Source organism: Emys orbicularis, chromosome 5 (assembly GCF_028017835.1).
Source record: "Emys orbicularis isolate rEmyOrb1 chromosome 5, rEmyOrb1.hap1, whole genome shotgun sequence".
In the NCBI taxonomy this organism is placed as follows: Eukaryota; Metazoa; Chordata; order Testudines; family Emydidae; genus Emys; species Emys orbicularis.
Window position 1 is genome coordinate 102,903,823 of NC_088687.1, and position 21,213 is coordinate 102,925,035.

Genomic DNA, 21,213 nt, shown 5'->3' on the forward strand with positions numbered 1-21,213 from the left:
CAAATCAACTGTTTTGTTTCATTTTGTACAGTAGAATTTAGATATTTAGTTTTTATTTAGTTTGAGTATGGGCCCATTCAGTACTCCTTGTGCAGGAGAATCTCCCATAAAAGTCAATGGAAATGCTTTTGTGCAAGGAGTACTGTACTGGGCTCTGTGAAATCAATGGGAGCTGCAAGCACTCAGCACCTCTCAGGTCCTTGCCATTTGTCAGAATGAAATTCATCCTTATGCAGAGGGCCAGTGTAAAACCTGTGCATCACTTATATCTTGTGGCCTCAAAATAATGCTTAGCTTCTATTGGAACTTTGTTGATTTATACCAGCTGAGGACCTGGCCCTAAAAATTTATTCCCCGTTCAGAAATTTCTTTACTAATTAAAACCACACACATAGTAGTCTATTTACTTAGTTTATTCATACAAACAATGATTACACAAGACTGTATATTGTTTGAAGACTGCAATAGATTTCTAATTTAACAACTCTGTAACAAAATTTAACTAAATTTAACATTTATGAAAATATAAATCTCTGATTGGGTAATTCTTCCCAACAATACAAAGTTTACATAAAAACATTCAATATGATCTATTAGTTGCAAACAAGTTAGGAAAAGTCATTCAAGTCACTTGATATACTATATTGGCTTTTACATAGAACATTCACACACTATGTTAACCCTTAGGTTGGCATTCGTTTCTTGGAAATTTAGTGGCATGGAGTTCCAACTTCCCAAAAAGAAAAAAGGTGGTTTGTTTAAATTCTTTGAAAAGTTTGCCAAGGACATGCCATGTTTAAGATAAGTAAAGGGTGGGGTTGGGGGACCTTTTCACCCTTTAGATACAGATAGCCACTTCTTTTAGTTAGGTGAAACTGTTTTTTAAAAAATAGTTGATGATATTTCACAATTTCTGCCTTGAAACTGATAAAACTGTATAAAAGGCTCAGAACAGTCTTAAAGCAGGAAGTGAAACATAAAGGAGCATACATACAGTATGTAAAAGTAAGAAATTCATTACAAATTGGAACAGTAAAGAACCTTTGGACAGCCTTTAGATTTTATGGAATATTTCAGCACATATACAGGCATATTCTGTTAGTCCCAGAGTATTTGGTCATCTGATCTGTGTTGAACACAGGAAAGAACAGGAATGGTAGTAATAAGGCAAACGTTATCAAGAATAATACATGGCATGTCTGAAAGCTTTCTATTAAGATCACTGTAGGGATTTAAGAGATATTCCAAACTTATACAACAGAGAGAATAAGTAACCTTTTAACATAAAGAGAGAAGTCAACAGGTGTTTGACTGTTTATGTTAATGCCCTTTCTCTTTGAAAAAGTATTTGTTTTATCCAGTACTAATATGCACTGTGAAAGAGACAGAAAAACAATACAATTTCAGTGTTAAACTTCTTTTATGACCTAGGTAATAACTAGTTTTTCTTTTTTATCAGACTATAGAAAAATCCTTGCATGCAATGTTTGTAACTTTCAGTACTTTCATTTAGATGAAGACTGATTTATTACCTCACACATAGATGTGTTTGATGTTGATTGGCTTCTACCCCTTTCAACCCAAATGTTAATCCCAATTTTTTTTTAAAAAGTAGCTATTTCTTTAAATGATGGAATGCATCAAGTGTTCCAGGTTGGCAGGTGACATCTTGTCATTGCACCATCAAGCAGAAAAACACATTTTTGCAAGTGGGTATAAACTTAGGGTAACAGTTGACCTAGCTTTGTCCACAACGAGGCTATCTGGATTATAAAAGAGTGTCTTGCCTCCTCTCCAACAATAAATGGAGTTTTGTCTCTAGCTAAAACTTTGTCAACCCCCAAATAAGATTTTCTAATTCCTGTAATGGTATAACAATTGTAATAGTATTGCTAGAAATTGTCAGTCAAGGCCCTGGATCTAACCTTGGACTAAACCTTGTATTCCAAAATTTAAAAAACCCTGCAGCCCATTGGATAAATGTTTGTTTCACATTTGGTTGATTTTTTTTGCTTATTTTTGTTCACATAAATGTAAGAATATTTGTTGAGAAAAACAGCATTCCTACCCTCTGCTGTTCTTTGTCTTTCAAGAAATGCACTGGTACTTACTTTTGAATCAGAAGACTAGCCTATGCACATGTATTATGTATTCAGGAAAACTAGTCCATGTTTATAATCAGTTATCAGCAGCAAAACTGTGTCCTCTGCAATCTATGGCTGCGCACACTTTGTCATAACAGTAGTTGTGTTTTTTGGGTGTTGTTGTTTCACTTGTCTCAGGGTCTGTCACTGTGATGGGGCTATCTCTTGCAAACACCTCGGTAGACTCTCTCCAAATGCAGTCTGCATTCACCTTGAAGCTATAATTGTGACACTTTGGCCTAATCACTTGTGATGCATTACTGAAAATTTGACGGCTATTTGAAGTAGCAATTTTAATTTTCAGTGCTGCATCTACCCGATCCACTACAGTGTAAGTACCTATACTTCCATCATCAAAGCCAACAATAATATTCAAATGCCTCTGTGAGAGAGAAAGAAAGGTTGGAGTTTTGTAAAGGGAACAAGCACCAATGTTTTTACCGTCAGCCAGTCTCATTACAATTAAACTAGAGATGGCACCATTGTCATCGTCCTCTTCATTACGAAAACAGATGTACACAAGATAGCGGCCATCACGGGACAACCTCTGTCGCCAGATAATGCCAGGGGCATGAACCACACGAAGTTTGCCGCTGTGTAAATCAAGCACATTGATGTTCTCATCACCACGGGATAGAATTCCTAGCTTCCCATTGGGGGATATTTCAAAGTCTTCTAAATCTTTTAAGAAGTTATTAGGCAGTTGTACACGCCTGCAGATTACTTCCTCTGTAAGACTCCAGATGTTCACTGTTTCAGTGGATGTTATAAACACTACAATATCTGGGCAGTCTGGGATCAGTTTAATATTAACAATGGTTGCACCATCATCGCAGCAAAATTTCTTGGTTATACTTCCTGTCCAGAGACTTACTGCCAACACTTTATTCTTTGTCATTCCAACTACAAATGTATTAGCAGTGGTTATAAATGCATTCTGTAAGGCAACTAAAATATTGCAAACTCTGTGTCCCGTGGCCAGTCGCCAAACTCTAGAGGCATTTTGTTCACAGAGTGAAACGACAAACTGATCGTTGTGTGTAATCATCAGCTGAGATATCCTTTGTCCATTAATGCGGAAGATATTTTCGCCAGTAATGGTGTGCCATACATATTGGCTACATTTGTCATCTGATGTAATCATTATTTCTCCAGAAGAGGTCAGCACACAGTTTTCAACAATACCTTCATGCTTGAACACAGCTTCAATGAATCCAGTGCTGAAGTTCCACTTATGTACAGATTCTGATCCATCCAGTGTATAAATTAATTCACCTCTGGTTGGCAACACCAGTCTTTGGATGGGTTTGCCAGATTTGTCAATGTTGGACATAGCAGTTATGATATCTATATCCCAGATAGAAAGGACACCACTGGTGGATAAGGTTAGCAGCATGTTATGGTGATTGGATTTAATTAGTCTGACTATGGTTCCTGAGATTTCCTGTAAGCTTGCCATACACTGTCCTGTATCTCTCCTCCAAACAAAAATGGCTGAGGTATTTTCCATAGAAGCAATTATACAGTCGCCGTTTTTGGATAACACAGCAGATATAAAGCGCTCATTGTGTTTTGCTCTGAACTTTTCAGCCACTTTCCACATGCCAGTGTCGAGAAGTTCTATACTGAGTGCCTTACAAATTAAAATTGCACTTTGGTCTTCAGAAAGTTCAATGCTGACAACTTCGCTGTCTTCTTTCCTGCAATCGAAGTCATCTGTCAGTTGGGGATTTGTGATTTCCTCAGTATTCCAAACTGAAAGGCCACCCTCATTGTCCACCATCACCATTTCTTGAGCAGTGTCCAGAACAAGAAGAAATTTCACAAATCCACCTGAAAATTCGGAGGTCACGGTGGACAGTTTCTCTCCACTTCCTAAATGAAATATAGTGGTGGTGTTAAGGTACTGTCCGCAGAATGCATAGACTCCATCTGGAGAACACTGTACACAAGTCACTTCATACCAGCAGTGGAAGTGATAAAGAGGCCACCCATAAAGTAGATCTATTACAGTAACATCTTTGCTGGCTTCCAGCCAAGCAAGTGCATGATTAACGGACAGTGTAAATCCATTAATAAAATTTGAGCCTCCCCCAATTCCACAATGTTTTGATCCCTTAATTTCTACTTCAGACAAAAGACAGGAATTTTGGTTATCGTAAATCAAAAGCGTGTTCTTTGTTGTAGCCACTACAAGATATTTTTCATCACTCGTAAGTTTGATCCCTAAAATAACAGATTGAGCTGTTGTAATTTGCCTTAATAGCTGGCGAGTCTCTGCATCCCAAGTACTGATGGAGCCATTTTCCAGAGCAGCAATGACTGTATTTGGATTAAAAGTAGGCAGGATCTCAGTGACATGCATGCAACTGGATGACAAGGGTAGTCGCTCGGGGCTGTAAGTCACATCCATGGAGGAGTGCAAGGGAACGATAGAGCAGTATTTGGGTCCATCTCTGTCACATTCTAAAAGAAGGTGTCTCAATTTAGGCAATGAGCTGACAACTGGAAGGAGCCTCTGTTGCAATTCAGCAGAGAGTGAACCTGGATATTTTGTTACTTTGAACTTTATACTGCGAAGGGTACTTGCCAGAAATTTCAGCTCCTTTTCTTGTGAATAGTTATAAGCCAATTCTATGTCAGAAAGTGCTTTGTCAAACTGTCCTATTTTAATCATTGTGTACAGCCAGCTGAAGTTCATAATAACACCATACAGCAGATCGTCTGATCTTCCACATCTTGTCAAGTGATGCAAAAGTTCTGTCATTTTTCTGTGATTGACAAAAAAGATGTCAGGCTCTAATGGATTACATTGGAAGACCCACGGCTGATCAGGTGCTTGCCTGTCAAAAGAGGTGAGATCCATACAGTGCTTCTCCTCATCATTCACGCTTCTACTGTTATTGTCAAGGCACCCATTCAAATATTGATCTTCGTTATAAAAAGATTTCCTTCTTCCACCCGACCAAACGCCAAGGAAGTACTCTGCCATGATCGTATGCATTTCATGTACATCTTCCTCACTGTGGAGATACAGTTTCTGGGCAATAAGCTGCAGGTGCCTATTTGCCCACACAAGAAGTGTTACATTTTTCACTTGCCGCTCTATCAAGTATCCCTTTAAGCCCTCCTTAAGCCTTGCAATGTATATATACGGTACCCTCAATGGGTTACATTGCCTGATACTCTCATTTAGCTCATACATAACACTGTTGTCAAGAGCTAAAATATCTTCCAATTCCATTTCACTCAGGCCAGATTTGGACATTGTGATGTAGCCCAGTGCTCTCGACAACAGCTTCAGCCCACACTTGTTTTCTAATGACCAAAATAACTGCTCTATGCTTTCATGAACAGTGACACAAAGGGAGGACTCATCAACATCTTTGTGAGATCTCCAGTTCCTAACCTCTCTGAAGGTTAAGTTTACAAACATAGGCAGTGTGCACTTTGAAAAAGCTTCATTGACATAAATTTGTTGCCCTGATGTTACTTTTCTTTTAACACGCAGCAGCTGATGTTTCAGTACTTGGCTGCACATCTTTCTGTCCCTTGAAATCAACTCAATGTAGTTGTCCTCTTCATGAATAAGGCACCTCAGTTTTTGCAGGATACCATGTTTGTTCGGCAGTGTTGACATGATTATCCGTACTGAACGGGGAAGGTGAATGGGGAGCCACCATAGTTTCCTAGCATCATCGTTATCTGAAAGCTGCTCTAGGGCATCAAATATTATAACCAGTGGTCTGTGAAATGAAGACTCATTCAACAGATTTATAAACAAGTCCCGAAGATCATGAATCTTTTTAGGGTAACTCTGTACTAGGCAACGGTAATTAATTGCTAATTGTTCACAAATACTTTGAAGCAGATTCTTAAGATCTGTACTCATTTCTGTGGATCCCAAAAATCTTATAACTACCACAGGGTCAGATTCTGGTCCCATCTCTTCCTGCAGCCAAGTATAAGCCTATAATGTAGAAGCATAATTTAGTTAATGTCTAAATTAACAGAGCCAAATGAAGCACAATAACAGAGCACATAATTGTTTTACTTATGGTTTTATAAACAGTATTAATTTGTTTGAAAACATAAGTTTATTTTTGAAGTGTTCCTGTCTGAGTGGAAATGTTCTTAATAGCGGGGTTATCGAATGTGTTAATATTATATGTCGCGAATGAAATATTAGATTATATGTCATCTTTAACTCAAGCAATACTGCCAGAGCACTTATTAATACAGCAGTGGAGCTGCGATTTTCAATGGAGACAAGTTCACAGAAGTATGAAATGTGCTCCTCACACTTCACCATGATAATCTAGTTAATGATTGGAAAGGCATAGGTGAACTAAATGACTTCTGAAATTTTGAAATAAACACAAATCATGGAACTTCTGGAGCAATTCTTCAAGAGGATATGAAACAAATTAGCATGTCTTGGAAACATGCTTTACTTGTAAGATGGATACCATATGATCATTAAATGGTATCACATCCTTATGACGCCAGGAAACAAGAAGGGAGGGACTAATGATGTTACGATGGTGTATTTGTAAAGTTGTTTATTTCTCAAATAAATTCATTCTTACCAGTGGTCTAGGAATCAGATGAAATATTCGCATTTCCTTAAAAAGCTCTACTAACAATTATGTTTTGGCTGGAAATATGAGATGGAGATGTGGCTACTAGGATGTACACTGCCTCTTTCCTGAATAAATATCCAGTAATGTGCAGAAGACTGGATTTATTGTCTGTATCAAAGACTAATCTTAGATCTATTGATACCACAATAAGGAAAATGGGAATTAATTTGGTCTACATTTACTTCCGCTATTAAGATTAGCATATTATAAAATATATTGGTTTTTATTTTTTACCTTCTTTGCCACTTCAGCTAATAAAAGGGTTTTTCCAGTGCATGGTCCTCCATATATGATAAGAGGGTTAATATGTCCTGTTTTGCTGTGCAGAATGTATTTATGAACTATGTTTAGCGCCTCACACCTGTACTCATAGAAAGAGGAGTACGTTTTACATAGTGAAGAGTGTTGAAGGACTTCATCATAAAGCAAGTCTGTCTCGGTGTCAAAATTCTGTTGTACTGTTGCCTGAATTATATCAATCATGTCTTCGTAGAACTGTTTACCAAGTCCTTCAATGTAGTGGTTCTCCACTTCTTGTGAATAACCAAGTTTCATGTCACAATGAGTAACAGAAGTGTACACTCTGAGATTAGATGCTGCAACAATAGTAGGAATAAATTCATCCCGGAGTTTGATCAGTTTCTCATGAGCTTCTGGATCCCGCAGAACCTTTCCACCTATGTGAATTACATCCATGTATTTTCCCATCTCTGGAATTTTAACAAAACGTTCAATGTTGGCAATTTTCCGAATGTAACAGACACACTTCTTCAGGAAAGCTGGTGTTTGTTTTCCCAAAGCAAAATCAAGCTCATCTTCAACAGCTGAAGGGAGAAAAAAAGAATATAGGAAAACTGTTAACTTCCTTCAAAATAAACAGGAAAAAAATCTCTGTTCCCTCTAGATCAGGGGTCGGCAACGTTTGGCACGTGGTTCGCCAGGGTAAGCACCCTGGCGGGCCGGGCCAGTTTATTTACCTGCTGACGCGGCAGGTTCGGCCGATCACGGCCCCCACTGGCTGCGGTTCGCCGTCCCGGGCCAATGGGGGTGGTGGGAAGCCACGGCCAGCACATCCCTCGCCCGCGCCGCTTCCCGCCGCCCCCATTGGCCCGGGACGGCGAACCGCGGCCAGTGGGGGCCGTGATCGGCCGAACCTGCCACGTCAGCAGGTAAATAAACTGGCCTGGCCCGCCAGGGTGCTTACCTTGGCGAGCCACGTGCCAAACGTTGCCGACCCCTGCTCTAGATGAACAAGCAAACAAAAAATACAGTATGCAAAATTTATCAGGTGCAGTTTTATTTAGTACTAGCTATAATACAGGGCTCAGGCTTAAGCATTTATAAATTTACTTTTTTCTTTTAAATTAAATTATGTGTGAGAAATGACTATCAAAAATACTTTGGTAATTGTGGAAATATTGCTAGGCTAGATTATGAATGGGTGCATAGATATAGAATAGTTTGTGTATGTATTCTGAACTTTACCAGAGGAAAGATATCTCTTTGCTTGGCTGTGTTTCATTTTTCCTTTCTCATGCAGCAACTTCACAGCAGTCTTAAAAATCTTCTTAATCTCTTCTGATATGTCCTTCCATTTGTTCTCATTCATAGAATTTGAAGATGATTCCATCTTTAAAAAATATTCATAGTTAAACAGTAGCTGTAACATCAGTTTCTACAACTTCAGAAAGCAAAGGATTAATATTTAAGGTAATGATATATACAAGAAAGGAGAATACAGTAAATAAAATAATTCATACATTAAAAAAACTCCAATATATTCACTCTTAACCTTTTATGTTGGACAAATCATAATTTTACATTATAAGTTGCTCTGTTCTGACTATAAAACATAAGACTTCCTGACATAGTGGACAAAACTAAAATGTAAACAACATTATTCAGGAGTAAATGAGACTAACTGGTAAAATATGAAGAGAAAGTGGGGTTTTGGGTCAGACCCGGAGTACTACTATTAGGGAATAATCATAATATTTTTAGATTAACTTTCATCCTGGGATTTCAAAGCTGAAAATTAGGCACAAGGAATTTCAAATTAAGCACCCCAAATTAGGTGTCACTTTTGAAAATATTGGATTTTATTTGATGGTACTTCAAGTCTTCCTTTGCAGAATGGTGATCATAATCTGACTTGCCTCAAAGGGGTGGTGTTAGGCTAAATTCATTCATCTTTGTAAAGTAAATTGAGACGTCTGGAGGAAAGTTCCTGTGGGCCAGATTGTAACCAGGAGAGAGAGCAGCCCAGTGGCAGTTAGGCAGGAAGTGGGTGGAGCTTTGGCTTTCCTTCTATGCCCTGCATGCCAGCTAGCACAGCTGAGCTGGTGCAGAGGGGGGAGTAAACTGTACCAGGAAGGAGCTGGCCCATCTTACTTCCCCATGTGGAGGAGGCAGGGACCAAATTGTAGCTCTCTGAGTCACAGTTTTGTCCCTGTTCTGTTCCTGGGGCAGCACAGCTAAGCACGGCCCCTTTATTCACGTCAGATTTTAAGATTACAGGCTAGCCCTGTTTAAGTACAAAGTAATTTATTATTATTTCTGATTTAGTGCTAGATTGTCAATTTGCAATCTAGTCCAGAGTAAAGGGGCAGTGCCTCATTGTGCTGCCCCAGGGAATCACAATCTCTCACAAAGCCCTTCCCACAGAAAATTCAGAGTTGCAGATCATTTTATATTCTGTCTGTTACTTCTGTTTTGTTTACTGGATGTAAGACTGCACTAGTGTTGCTATATGAACCTTTTCTGCTTACCCTTGTGGGACGGTAGCTTGGGGAAATCTATAAAATGTTAATAAACAAAAATACAAATAAACCTTCAAGATATATTTAAAGGGCTATTTTGGGCTTTGGGGGGGATGTTATGTAAGTTGTTGTTTTCCCCCCAGTGATAAATATTTCAGACTCTGCTGCACTACACTTTCTTGAACTCTTTTAAGTCCTTACTGCTCAAACATTTTTTTATGCAACAGAGGAGGTTATTACATTTTGTAACATGGTAAATGCATGCTATATAGTGGTTTAATTTCCTTTTGTAGTATAATTACAGTCAGTATGCACTAAAATAAAGTGACATTTTGATATTGCTTTGGGATATAGCTCTACATTAAAGGGTTTATTCTCCTCTTGGAGGGCCAAATTCTGTCCTTGGATATAAAACGGCTCTTGCTGTGAGGGTAGAATTGGGCCCTGTACCATACATAGCTATGGTCAGACAAAGTTATGTGCACATATGGGAGATGAGAATAAGTGGGACTGTTCAAAAATATTTTACCAAGAAACTTTTTTTAATATGAACCCCAATTCAGGGTAGTCCTTGTGTGTGTGCTTAATTTTAATCATTTGCTTAGCTTTAAGCATGTGCTTAAGTGTTTTGCTGACTTGGGGTCGGGGAGAAATTCACATTTGCCATGTAAGTCCTATTCATGGGCTTTTAATGAGAGCCCCATGCAAGAGCTGAGAGAGAGAGAGAGAGAATCTTCACCACTCCAACAAGAGGGATGGATAGAGGCACCTATGCAGCCATTCCTCAATTGCTGCAGAAGGCTCATGAGCTGTAATGTGCTTGCAGCCCACTATCATTGACCTATAAAGGCAACAATTGTGACCAGTGGACCATTCTTAGACCCAGTAGCCTTGGCCCATCACTCCCCGTGGTGTCCCACACTTCCTCCTTCATGACCCACCAGACTGGACCATCACAGAGCCAACCTCTGCAGTGTGCAAAGAGTTCATAGACTGTAGAGGTTCAAATCATTATGACCCCTAGATTGTTTTCAAATGATGCTGGTGAATTCCATGCACTATGACCAATCTATGTAGGTTTTTTTATTAAGGACATGAAGGTAATTTACCGTATTATGATTGTTCTTCAGCATTTCAGATTTTGGTCGGAGGTAATATGCTGGTGGCACTGCATTTTCATCTCTACAGTACCACTCTTCCAAAATCCTTGTCTCTAGCTTTGCCTCCACAGCAGCATCTAGGATCATTTCAAATTCCGATGATTCAACTTCTCCAGGTATTCGGATGGTCCCATATTTTTCTCCCAACAGGCCCTGTGTATTTGCAACAAAGTACGGGTTTAGTGTTCCTTTCCAGTGACACTAAAACCCTAGTCAGGATATGGCTAGATACTTTCATAAGAATCAACATGGCATTAACAGCAGTTCTATCACTTTGAAGTTACTAGGAAAGTAAATAAATATAGTTAGGCTTTGTAGAATTGGATTTTTATTTTTTTATACTTTTGATGGCTAATATCAATGTTTATTTTAAAGCATTTTTTCCAGTTTTTATCTATTTAAATTTTCATAGTTCTGGGAAATTATGGGGGTGATAGACAATAATTATTTAATGAAATAGACATGAAGATTCAAAAGTTAAAGCTTTATAACCGTTAAAACACAATCTGTCAATCTCATATCAATACATACAAAGTAAATATCTGAGTTCTTCAGTAGCATTTTTCTTACTTTGCCTCTCTGTAAATTACTATTATCTAGACAAATATTTTTCCATCAGTTTGCGTGTGTATGGTGAAATCAACGGTTACAGACATTTACTGATAAAAATCAACTCCTTCCGAGCCTAAATATAGCAGAAGACGAATTCTTACTAGGACTATTGTATTGAACTGCAGTTTGGTTGTAAGGGCTTGGATATTTAGTATCTTTCTCAATAAGTAATGCTAACAGAAAAACCTGAGGATCAGGGACACTGAAATTCTGAAAATGAAAAAAAATACTCAAAATATATTTTATTAGGGAACCAACTATATATTCATATGATATGATGGCACAGAACACAGGTTGCCATGAAAATCCTGTGTGGCAGTGACAATGAAAACTCCTCTGTTTGCACTAGGTAGAAAAGAAGCATCAGGTTTTTCAGCATAATCGGTTACTAGCCACATTGCTCTTTGAGTACTCCAGGTGTTCAAAGTGGTGAAGAGCTGAACTCTAAGCAGTACTAATCTTTTCCTTTTACAGCCAGCTCTGTGCCACTACAGCGATCATGCCAGGGCTGGATATGCCAGCTTTATGGCCAGACTCCGCCAATGGCAGTGTGGGACAAAGGAGCTGCACTGCACTGGAGAATCTGGCTCCTAGCCTCTCTTAGAAACAATGAATGTTATCTAAAAACACAAAAATCTAAAGTTTTCAAACATTTTGACTGAGTCAGTCATTATAGACATGTATTTTAAGGTAACTTTCTTCCTGTTTTTGAGCATTGTCATCCTTAATGTTGTTCATAAAGCGTGAAGATCTGGATTATGGCCTCCTTGACTTCTATGCCTTCCTCTTATTTTCGGCAGTTGAATGTATGTTTTCATTTTGATGAAAATTCTCACATGGCATATTCAGCCTGATAACCATATAGCCACATTTTAAATATTTAATAATATTAGTAACAGCAACAATTACCCAGATTACAACTTTAGAAACACAAGCTGCTTCACTGCCTTGAGAACTCTCATTAGCAGAAAATGCTGAACATATTTATCCAAATAGCCACCTGATGAATGAACGAATGAAAAAAAAAGAAAAGAAAGAGAAACTGGTCAAAACTAACAAATATTCAGGTGCACCCATTTTCTGTATTAGGAGAAGAATTGTTTAAAATCTCAGATCTGAGACTGTGGTAACTCAGGAGTTAAATTCTGTTACAGGGGTCATGATGGGGTTATAACTCTTTTGGATAATATATTCCTGGAGGTAGCATCTCACCAGTATTCTACAGAATGAGCATTGGTTGGATAATCATATAGGAGATACAGCTCCAAATAGAGATTTTCAAATCTGCAGCTAGCTGAGATTAATTTTGGACACTATGGGTTGCTAGTAAATATTAATATTTTATTATTATTTCTATAGTAAACTCATGATTTCTTGGCCAAATGTCCTAAAATCTTTTCTTTGTTAGCCAAAAGTGATGGTTAAATTCTTATGTGAAAGAGGTTTTGTTTTGGACAAATGAATGTCTTCGTCCTAGCAGGCCTATTCTGAGTTATACACTCTGTTTTTACTCTGAAATTCAGCAGACTCTCGTGTGTTATCAGTAAGCTTTAGCTGGACCTTAGCATATTATTAAATAATGGATTGTGTGTCCTTTAACTCTGGACCCTTAGGGAAATGTGTCCACATGTCCAGGAAGGAACTGATTGTAACCGATACGGGGCAGATGTTTTCTGTGATTGTTAAGATAAACTAAAAGTATCTTTCGACAGATTATTATCAGGATTTAGTCTAGCAGATTATTTCTTTCATAATGACTTGGTTACACATATCTTTTTCAATTAATGAAATAATGGATGGTTGAACAAATGTTTTAGCTTATCAATTGTGTGAACCAGATACCATGAAAAAAAGTTCCTGGCCAATAGGTTATTTTCTGTGTTTCTTTTCTGTAAACTCACATAGTACTGTATATAAAGAGATGACTGCAGTTATAGATGCATATTGTAGTGAACAAAGTGATGTAACTGATAAGGGATGCTCATAAATGCTCTACCTAATAAAATTAGTAATTGACAAAATGGACAAGGAACATGTGGTACAGCAGATGTTTTCTATAATCAATGTATCAGCAAAACATTAATGCATGGATTAATGGCTAAGCATTAAGAGCTAACTGTGGTCACAAGTGGTCCCAGTAGTGATAAATTAGTTAGAAATATCTTTGGCTTTTTGATTCAAAATAAGATCAAGCAAGAGAGAGGATTTTTCTTTGTTCTGAACAGTATCTAATAGGTCAGTTTGAGGGAGTTAGTCAGAAGAGAACTGAAGTAAAGCTGCCATCACTTCTCCAGTTACAGAGAGTTGGCATGTTTGTTTCCTTTCTGTTTTCTGTATAGTGCTGTATTAAGGATTGATTGACTGTCATACTTAAACAAGCCTTCAATGGAGTTAATTATTTGACATCATATCTTATTAAATCCAAACACAACAAGCCCATTGAAATCCAGGCCCATTGAAGTCAGTGGGAGTTTTGCCATTGACTTCAGTGAGGCCAGGATTTTACCCTGTATACTATGTTTGATTTATCTTCTTTTAGTGTTTAGTTTACGTAAATAAAGATTTTGAGGTAAATACAATGAGGTTAAAGAGTGGGAGTAAATTAATGGGAGGGAAACAGACATAATTTGATATGACTCTCATTTAAGGAATCCTTATGCAGATACTTTCTTAGAAATGTACATGTATATAGTTGTGACCCCGAGTGCCAACTGACAGAGGGCACGGTGTGTGTGTGTGTGTGTGTGTGTGTGTGCGCGCACGCACACAGGTTTTCCAGGGATCACTGGATTGGATATCTGCATAATATTTCACCAAAGGTGGCATGTGAGGTCTCTACCCAAATGGACGATATTTAAGGAGTTATGTATCTATATGGAAAATTATGTTCTTAAGGTCTTAGAGTTAAGGTAGATCACCAGGAGGTGACATACCTCAGAAATGTTCCTTTCAGGCAGGTGATGACAGACACCAATCTCCCTGTTCAGTCATTTGTGTATTGTATACCTCCCACTGTATGCCTATTTGCATACTGAATCACAGGCAAAAGAAGAGATTGAAAAATCTGCAAGAGAGAAAATCTACAGAATAAGCAAACAGTGGTGGGTGGATGGGTGGGGGGTCCTCCTGTTTATGAATAAAGACAAAGGATTTTTCTGATATATGTTGGAGTGCGAAGTGACACACTGAGTCCTTCACTGAAAAGGCAAGCTGACAAGCATGCTTGTCTCATGAAAGGAGGGTCCTAGCCAGCCTGGTTGTAAAGTGCTGAGGATACTCTGAGGGTATGTCTACACTACGAAATTAGGTCGAATTTATAGAAGCCGGTTTTATAGAAATCGGTTGTATACAGCCTATTGTGTGTGTCCCCACATAAAATGCTCTAAGTGCTCTAGTCGGCGGACCGCGTCCACAGTACCGAGGCTAGCGTCGACTTCCGGAGCATTGCACTATGGGTAGCTATCCCACAGTTCCCACAGTCTCCGCCGCCCATTGGAATTCTGGGTTGAGATCCCAATGCCTGAATGATGCAAAACAGTGTCGCGGGGGGTTCTGGGTACATGTCGTCAGGCCCCTCCCCATCCGTCAGAGCAACGGCAGACAATAGATTCGCGCCTTTTTACCTGGGTTACCTGTGCAAACATACCACGGCAAGCATGGAGCCCGCTCAGCTCAGCTCACCGTCACCATATGTCATCTGGGTGCCGGCAGACGTGGTACTGCATTGCTACACAGCAGCAGCAGCTAACTGCCTTTTGGCGGTAGACGGTGCAGCATGACTGGTAGCCGTGGGGCTGGCAGCCGTAGGGCTGCATTGCACCAGCCCCTTGCCTTTTGCCTTTTGGCAGTAGATGGTATATTACAACTGGTATCCATCGTCGTCATATTGCGGTTCGATCAGAGGCACCTGGGCAGACATGCTCAGTCCTATTGAACTGTCTTGACAATGATGGCTATCAGTCGTAGTATGCTATTTTCTGCCAAGCGCCCAGTATTTTCTGCTAAGCACCCAGAAAAGGCCGAGGGCGATCTGGGTGCTGGCAGATGTGGGGCTGGCAGACGTGGGGCTGCATTGCTACACAGCAGCAGCCCCTTGCCTTTTGGTAGAAGATGGTATATTACGACTGGTATCCGTCGTCATCGTACTGCAGTGGCTATCAGTCATGCTGCACCGTCGGCTGCCAGCTTAAGATGTAAAAAATAGATTTGTTCTGTATTCATTAGCTTCCCCCTCCCTCCGTGAAATCAACGGCCTGCTAAACCCAGGGTTTTGAGTTCAATCTTTGGGGGGGGCCATTCTGTGTGACAGTTGTTTCTGTTTCTCCCTGATGCACAGCCGCCTTTGTTGATTTTAATTCCCTGTACCTGTACGCCATGTCGTCACTCGCCCCTCCCTCCCTCCCTCCTTCCCCTGGTCCGTCAGATACTAGTTTCGCGCCTTTTTTCAGACCAGGCGCCATAGCTAGCACTGGGATCATGGAGCCCGCTCAGATCACCGCGGCAATTATGAGCACTATGAACACCACGCGCATTGTCCTGGAGTATATGCAGAGCCAGGACATTCCAAAGCAAAACCAGGACCAGCCGAGGAGGTGATTGCAGTGCGGTGACGAGAGTGATGAGGAAATTGACATGGACATAAACCTCTCACAAGGCACAGGCCCCAGCAATGTGGAAATCATGGTGTTACTGGGGCAGGTTCATGCCGTGGAACGCCGATTCTGGGCCCGGGAAACAAGCACAGACTGGTGGGACCGCATCGTGTTGCAGGTGTGGGACGATTCCCAGTGGCTGCGAAACTTTCGCATGCGTAAGGGCACTTTCATGGAACTTTGTGACTTGCTTTCCCCTGCCCTGAAGCGCCAAAATACCAGGATGAGAGCAGCCCTCACAGTTGAGAAGCGAGTGGCGATAGCCCTGTGGAAGCTTGCAACGCCAGACAGCTACCGGTCAGTCGGGAATCAATTTGGAGTGGGCAAATCTACTGTGGGGGCTGCTGTGATCCAAGTTGCCAGGACAATGAAAGACCTGGTGATATCAAGGGTAGTGACTCTGGGAAACGTGCAGGCCATAGTGGATGGCTTTGCTGCAATGGGATTCCCAAACTGTGGTGGGGCCATAGACGGAACCCATATCCCTATCTTGGCACCGGAGCACCAAGCCACCGAGTACATAAACCGCAAGGGGTAATTTTCAATGGTGCTGCAAGCCCTGGTGGATCACAAGGGACATTTCACCAACATCAACGTGGGATGGCCGGGAAAGGTACATGATGCTCGCGTCTTCAGGCACTCTGGTCTGTTTCGAAAGCTGGAGGAAGGGACTTTCTTCCTGGACCAGAAAGTAACCGTTGGGGATGTTGAAATGCCTATCGTGATCCTTGGGGACCCAGCCTACCCTTAATGCCATGGCTCATGAAGCCGTACACAGGCAGCCTGGACAGGAGTCAGGACCCCAGAACAATGGGTACACTCTTTCACGTTAAATTTTGCTGTTCACATTACACAGCACATGTGCTTTCGTTACAAGGTCGCATTTTTCCTCTTATATTGAGGGCCTGCCGGTTTGGTGTGAGAGATCACTCACGCAGTGCCAGGCAACAGATTTCGGCTTGCAGGCAGCCATGGTAAGACACAGTCTTTTGGCTTTTTTAACCTTCTTAACATGTGGGAATGGTTTCAAACAGCAGCGCCCTCATTTCCCATATCAAGCACCCATTGGGTTGGCCATTTAAAATGGGTTTGCAATGTAAAAGGAGGGACTGCGGTTTCCGGGTTAACATGCAGCACAAACCCAACTAACCCCCCTCCCCCCCCCAATTCTCTGGGATGATCACTTCACCCCTCCCCCCACCGCGTGGCTAACAGCGGGGAACATTTCTGTTCAGCAGAGCAGGAACGGGCACCTCTGAATGTCCCCTTAATAAAATCGCCCCATTTCAACCAGGTGACCGTGAATGATATCACTCTCCTGAGGATAACAAAGAGCGATAAGGAATGGATGTTGTCTGCATGCCAGCAAACACCAGGACCATACGCTGCCATGCTTTGTTATGCAATGATTCCAGACTACGTGCTACTGGCCTGGCGTGGTAAAGTGTCCTACCATGGCGGACGGGATAAGGCAGCCCTCCCCAGAAACCTTTTGCAAAGGCTTTGAGAGTACATGAAGGAGAGCTTTCTGGAGATGTCCCTGGAGGATTTCCGCTCCATCCCCATACACGTTAATAGACTTTTCCAGTAGCTGTACTGGCCGCGATTGCCAGGGCAAATTAATCATTAATCATTAAACACGCTTGCTTTTAAACCATGTGTAATATTTACAAAGGTACACTCACCAGAGGTCCCCTGTGTGCCCTCAGGGTCTGGGAGCATGCCTTGGGTGAGTTCGGGGGTTACTGGTTCCAGGTCCAGGGTGATAAACATATCCTGGCTGTTGGGGAAACCGATTTCTCCGCTACCTTGCTGCTATGAGCTATCTACATTATCTCCATCCTCATCTTCCTCGTACCCCGAACCCGCTTCCCTGTGTGTTTCTCCAATGAGGGAGTCATAGCACACGGTTGGGGTAGTGGTGGCTGCACCCCCTAGCATGGCATACAGCTCCGCGTAGAAGCGGCATGTTTGCGGCTCTGCCCCGGACCTTCCGTTTGCTTCTCTGGCTTTGTGGTAGGCTTGCCGTAGCTCCTTAATTTTCACGTGGCACTGCTGTGCGTCCCTGTTATGGCCTCTGTCCTTCATGGTCTTGGAGACCTTTTCTAATATTTTGCCATTTCGTTTACTGCTTCGGAGTTCAGCTAGCACTGATTCATCTCCCCATATGGCGAGCAGATCCCGTACCTCCCGTTCTGTCCATGCTGGAGCTCTTTTGCGATCCTGGGACTCCATCACGGTTACCTGTGCTGATGAGCTCTGCGTGGTCACCTGTGCTCTCCACGCTGAGCAAACAGGAAATGAAATTCAAACGTTCGCGGGGCTTTTCCTGTCTACCTGGCCAGTGCATCTGAGTTGAGAGTGCTGTCCAGAGCGGTCACAATGAAGCACTGTGGGATAGCTCCCGGAGGCCAATAACGTCGAATTCCGTCCACACTACCCCAATTCCGACCCGCTAAGGCCGATTTTATCGCTAATCCCCTCGTCGGAGGTGGAGTAAAGAAACCGGTTTAAAGGGCCCTTTAAGTCGAAAGAAAGGGCTTAGTCGTGTGAACGGGTCCAGGCTTAATTCGATTTAACGCTGCTAAAGTCGACCTAAACTCGTAGTGTAGACCAGGCCTGAGAGAGTATCTTGTTAATTAAGCCTAGGGTCCAGAAAGCATGTTATGATTTTATTTTATGTTACCATTTTTTCCCAATACTTCTACTTGCTACTATTTGAATCTCTATGCTTTGTTAAATAAACTTATACTTTATTTCACTATAAACTTACGTAGGTGCTGTATGTTAAGTTGAGCAGTGATCTGAGGTGGAACTGGTAAGCTGGGGTATACTTGCTTTTTTGGAAGCAGCAAATCTGTGAATTCTGAGTGTCCAGTGGACCAGGGACTGGGCATTTCAGGGGGACACTCGGAGGGCTTGAGGGTTGGAGTGTGCCAATAGCTAGCCTGTAGAATAACTGAGGCCTAGAGGGGGGTGCTTGTGCTGCCCATGGCTGGAGGAGTTGGGGAGCAGACCCACTAAGGGCAGGTACCTTAAAATCATCAGCCTTGGTTTGATAGAAAGCTGGTTGGAGAAGTCATTCTTATTCAGTCAGAAGAGTTAAATAATCATCATTTTGATGAAATGAGAATGTTTTGATTATATAAATTTCTCTAGTTTGTGATCATTTCTAATTAGCCCTTTTCCCTAGAAAGATCCAAATCTCTTCCCACAATGGGGTAAACGCATGGCAAAGTTTAGAAGTTCATTCTCCTAATCTACTTTTTAGAATCCTAGGTTTTCTGTAGTTCTGCAGCTGCACAGTGTGACGTTCCCCTCTGGTGTTATCTGGACCGGTGATCTGGAGGTCACTCCAATCCTCAACTCTGGGAGCCAGCCTTACCCTGCTCTGCTATGAGAACCCCCACTCCTGGGCTGTTCACGCACAGCCTCTGGCATGTAAGCTGCTCCTTGGATTGTGCAACTGAATGACACTAGCCAATATCTCCGGTCCCAGACGCAACCCTAGGAACCTCCATCTTGCAGTGTCCAGTTATGCCTGCTGGATGCTGCAAGTTTATAGGAGTTCGTCAGTTTACCAAAGAAATTGATATGTACCAGGCTTGTTATCCCAAGGTGAGTCTCTGACACGCTTCAAACCAAATGCACTGCTTCAGGTAGAATAAACAAACAAATTTATTAACTACAAAGATAAATTTTAAGTGATTATAAGTCAAAGCATAACAAGTCAGATTTGGTCAAATGAAATAAAAGCAAAACGCATTCTAAGCTGATCTTAACACTTTCAATGCCCTTACAAACTTAGATGCTTCTCACCATAGGCTGGCTGGTTGCTCTTCAGCCAGGCTCTCCCCTTTAATCAGCGCGTCAGTCGCTTGGTGTGGTGTCTGTAGATGAAGGTGGAAGAGAGAGGAAGAGCATGGCAAACGTCTCTCCCTTTTATCATGTTCTTTCTTCCCTCTTGGTTTTGGCCCCCCCCTTCAGAGTTAGGTGAACATTATCTCATTTCAATCCCAAACTGACCAAAGGAAGGGGGGTGACTCACTCAAGAGTCCAACAGATTCTTTGGTTGCTACCTAGGCCAGCGTCCTTTGTTCCTGTGAGGCTGGGCTGGGTTTGTCCCATATATTCCCTGATGAGGTGTGAACTGACTCTCTGCTCTTGGAGAGTTTTTGACTGGGCTTATTTTAAGCTATGAAGACACATTTTCAGCCTCATAACCATATACGTGAAATTATAACCTATAACATTACTGTAACAACAATTACTATAACATCACTATAACAACAATGCTTAGTGCATCATGAGCCTTCTGAAGACACCAGACATGACAAACTTTGCATTGGATACCACACAATCATTTTACAAGGATGAACATGGGGGTGCTGGGTGTTCCCCCGAGGTACAGAGCGTCATACACAGATTAAGCAGGAAATAATAACCCTTCCTCTTCTGCTGCTGCTGCTTCTGCTTCAGGAAAAAATAACTTTTTTCTCTGTCAGAGTGAAATTCAGCCTTGTGCAGATGGCCAGTACAAAGCTTATGCACTATTCAAGTCCAGCGTAGGTGGTGCATAGGCCTTGTGAATTTCACCCTCTGCAGAACTCCACTGTATGGATTTTGCAGTTATTTTCTATGGCGATTATTAAATGAAATGACTAGGGCTGTACTTTTTTCTGTATTTGGGCCCCGTAAGTTCAATGAGGAGTTTTACCTGAGCAAAGATGGTAGAATTGGGCCTTTCATTAGCAATATTAAAATGTCTAAGTGTCTGCTGCATTTTTATGTTCTATTTAAGGCTGTAAGAAAATCACAGGCCATGATTTTGTTGCAGAAACTGCAGCCATTAACACACACTGCCACTTTTCATAGTTGCTGCAAATTTCAGTGAGTAGCATTGTGACCTGAGGCACTGGGTCGCAATATCACTCATATTTGTGTTTGTCAAGGGTTTTATTTTGTGTTTTTAAACATTTTTTTATAGCACTTGAACTGACCGCACCAAAATCACAACTGTAGCAAACTGTGGCTGCAACTTTTGAACCAAAACGGTAACTTTCATACAGCCTTATATGCCAATTACTGCAGCCAACTTAATCAAGGTTAAGAATAACCTTAATTAATTAAAGTTATTCTTAAAGAGTCTTTCCTAATGGAATCTGTACACTTTGCTCTTCTCTGGTACAGTCTGTATTGTTATGTTTCCACTGCACTGGAAGTAAATAAAAAAATTAAGCAGT

The 21,213-nt window shown here is 41.2% G+C and overlaps 1 protein-coding gene across 1 annotated transcript in view; it reads right to left on the reverse strand.

The window, feature by feature from the left end:
- Positions 1-2,178: 2,178 nt before the first annotated feature.
- NWD2 (NACHT and WD repeat domain containing 2) overlaps positions 2,179-21,213 on the reverse strand; it is a 144,167-nt gene continuing 125,132 nt past the window's right edge. The window contains exons 4-7 of the mRNA XM_065405818.1: positions 10,656-10,859; positions 8,273-8,417; positions 7,022-7,611; positions 2,179-6,114 (exon numbers count right to left, since the gene is read on the reverse strand). Coding sequence (XP_065261890.1) covers positions 2,179-6,114; positions 7,022-7,611; positions 8,273-8,417; positions 10,656-10,859 — 4,875 coding nt within the window. The remainder of the gene's footprint in view (positions 6,115-7,021; positions 7,612-8,272; positions 8,418-10,655; positions 10,860-21,213) is intronic.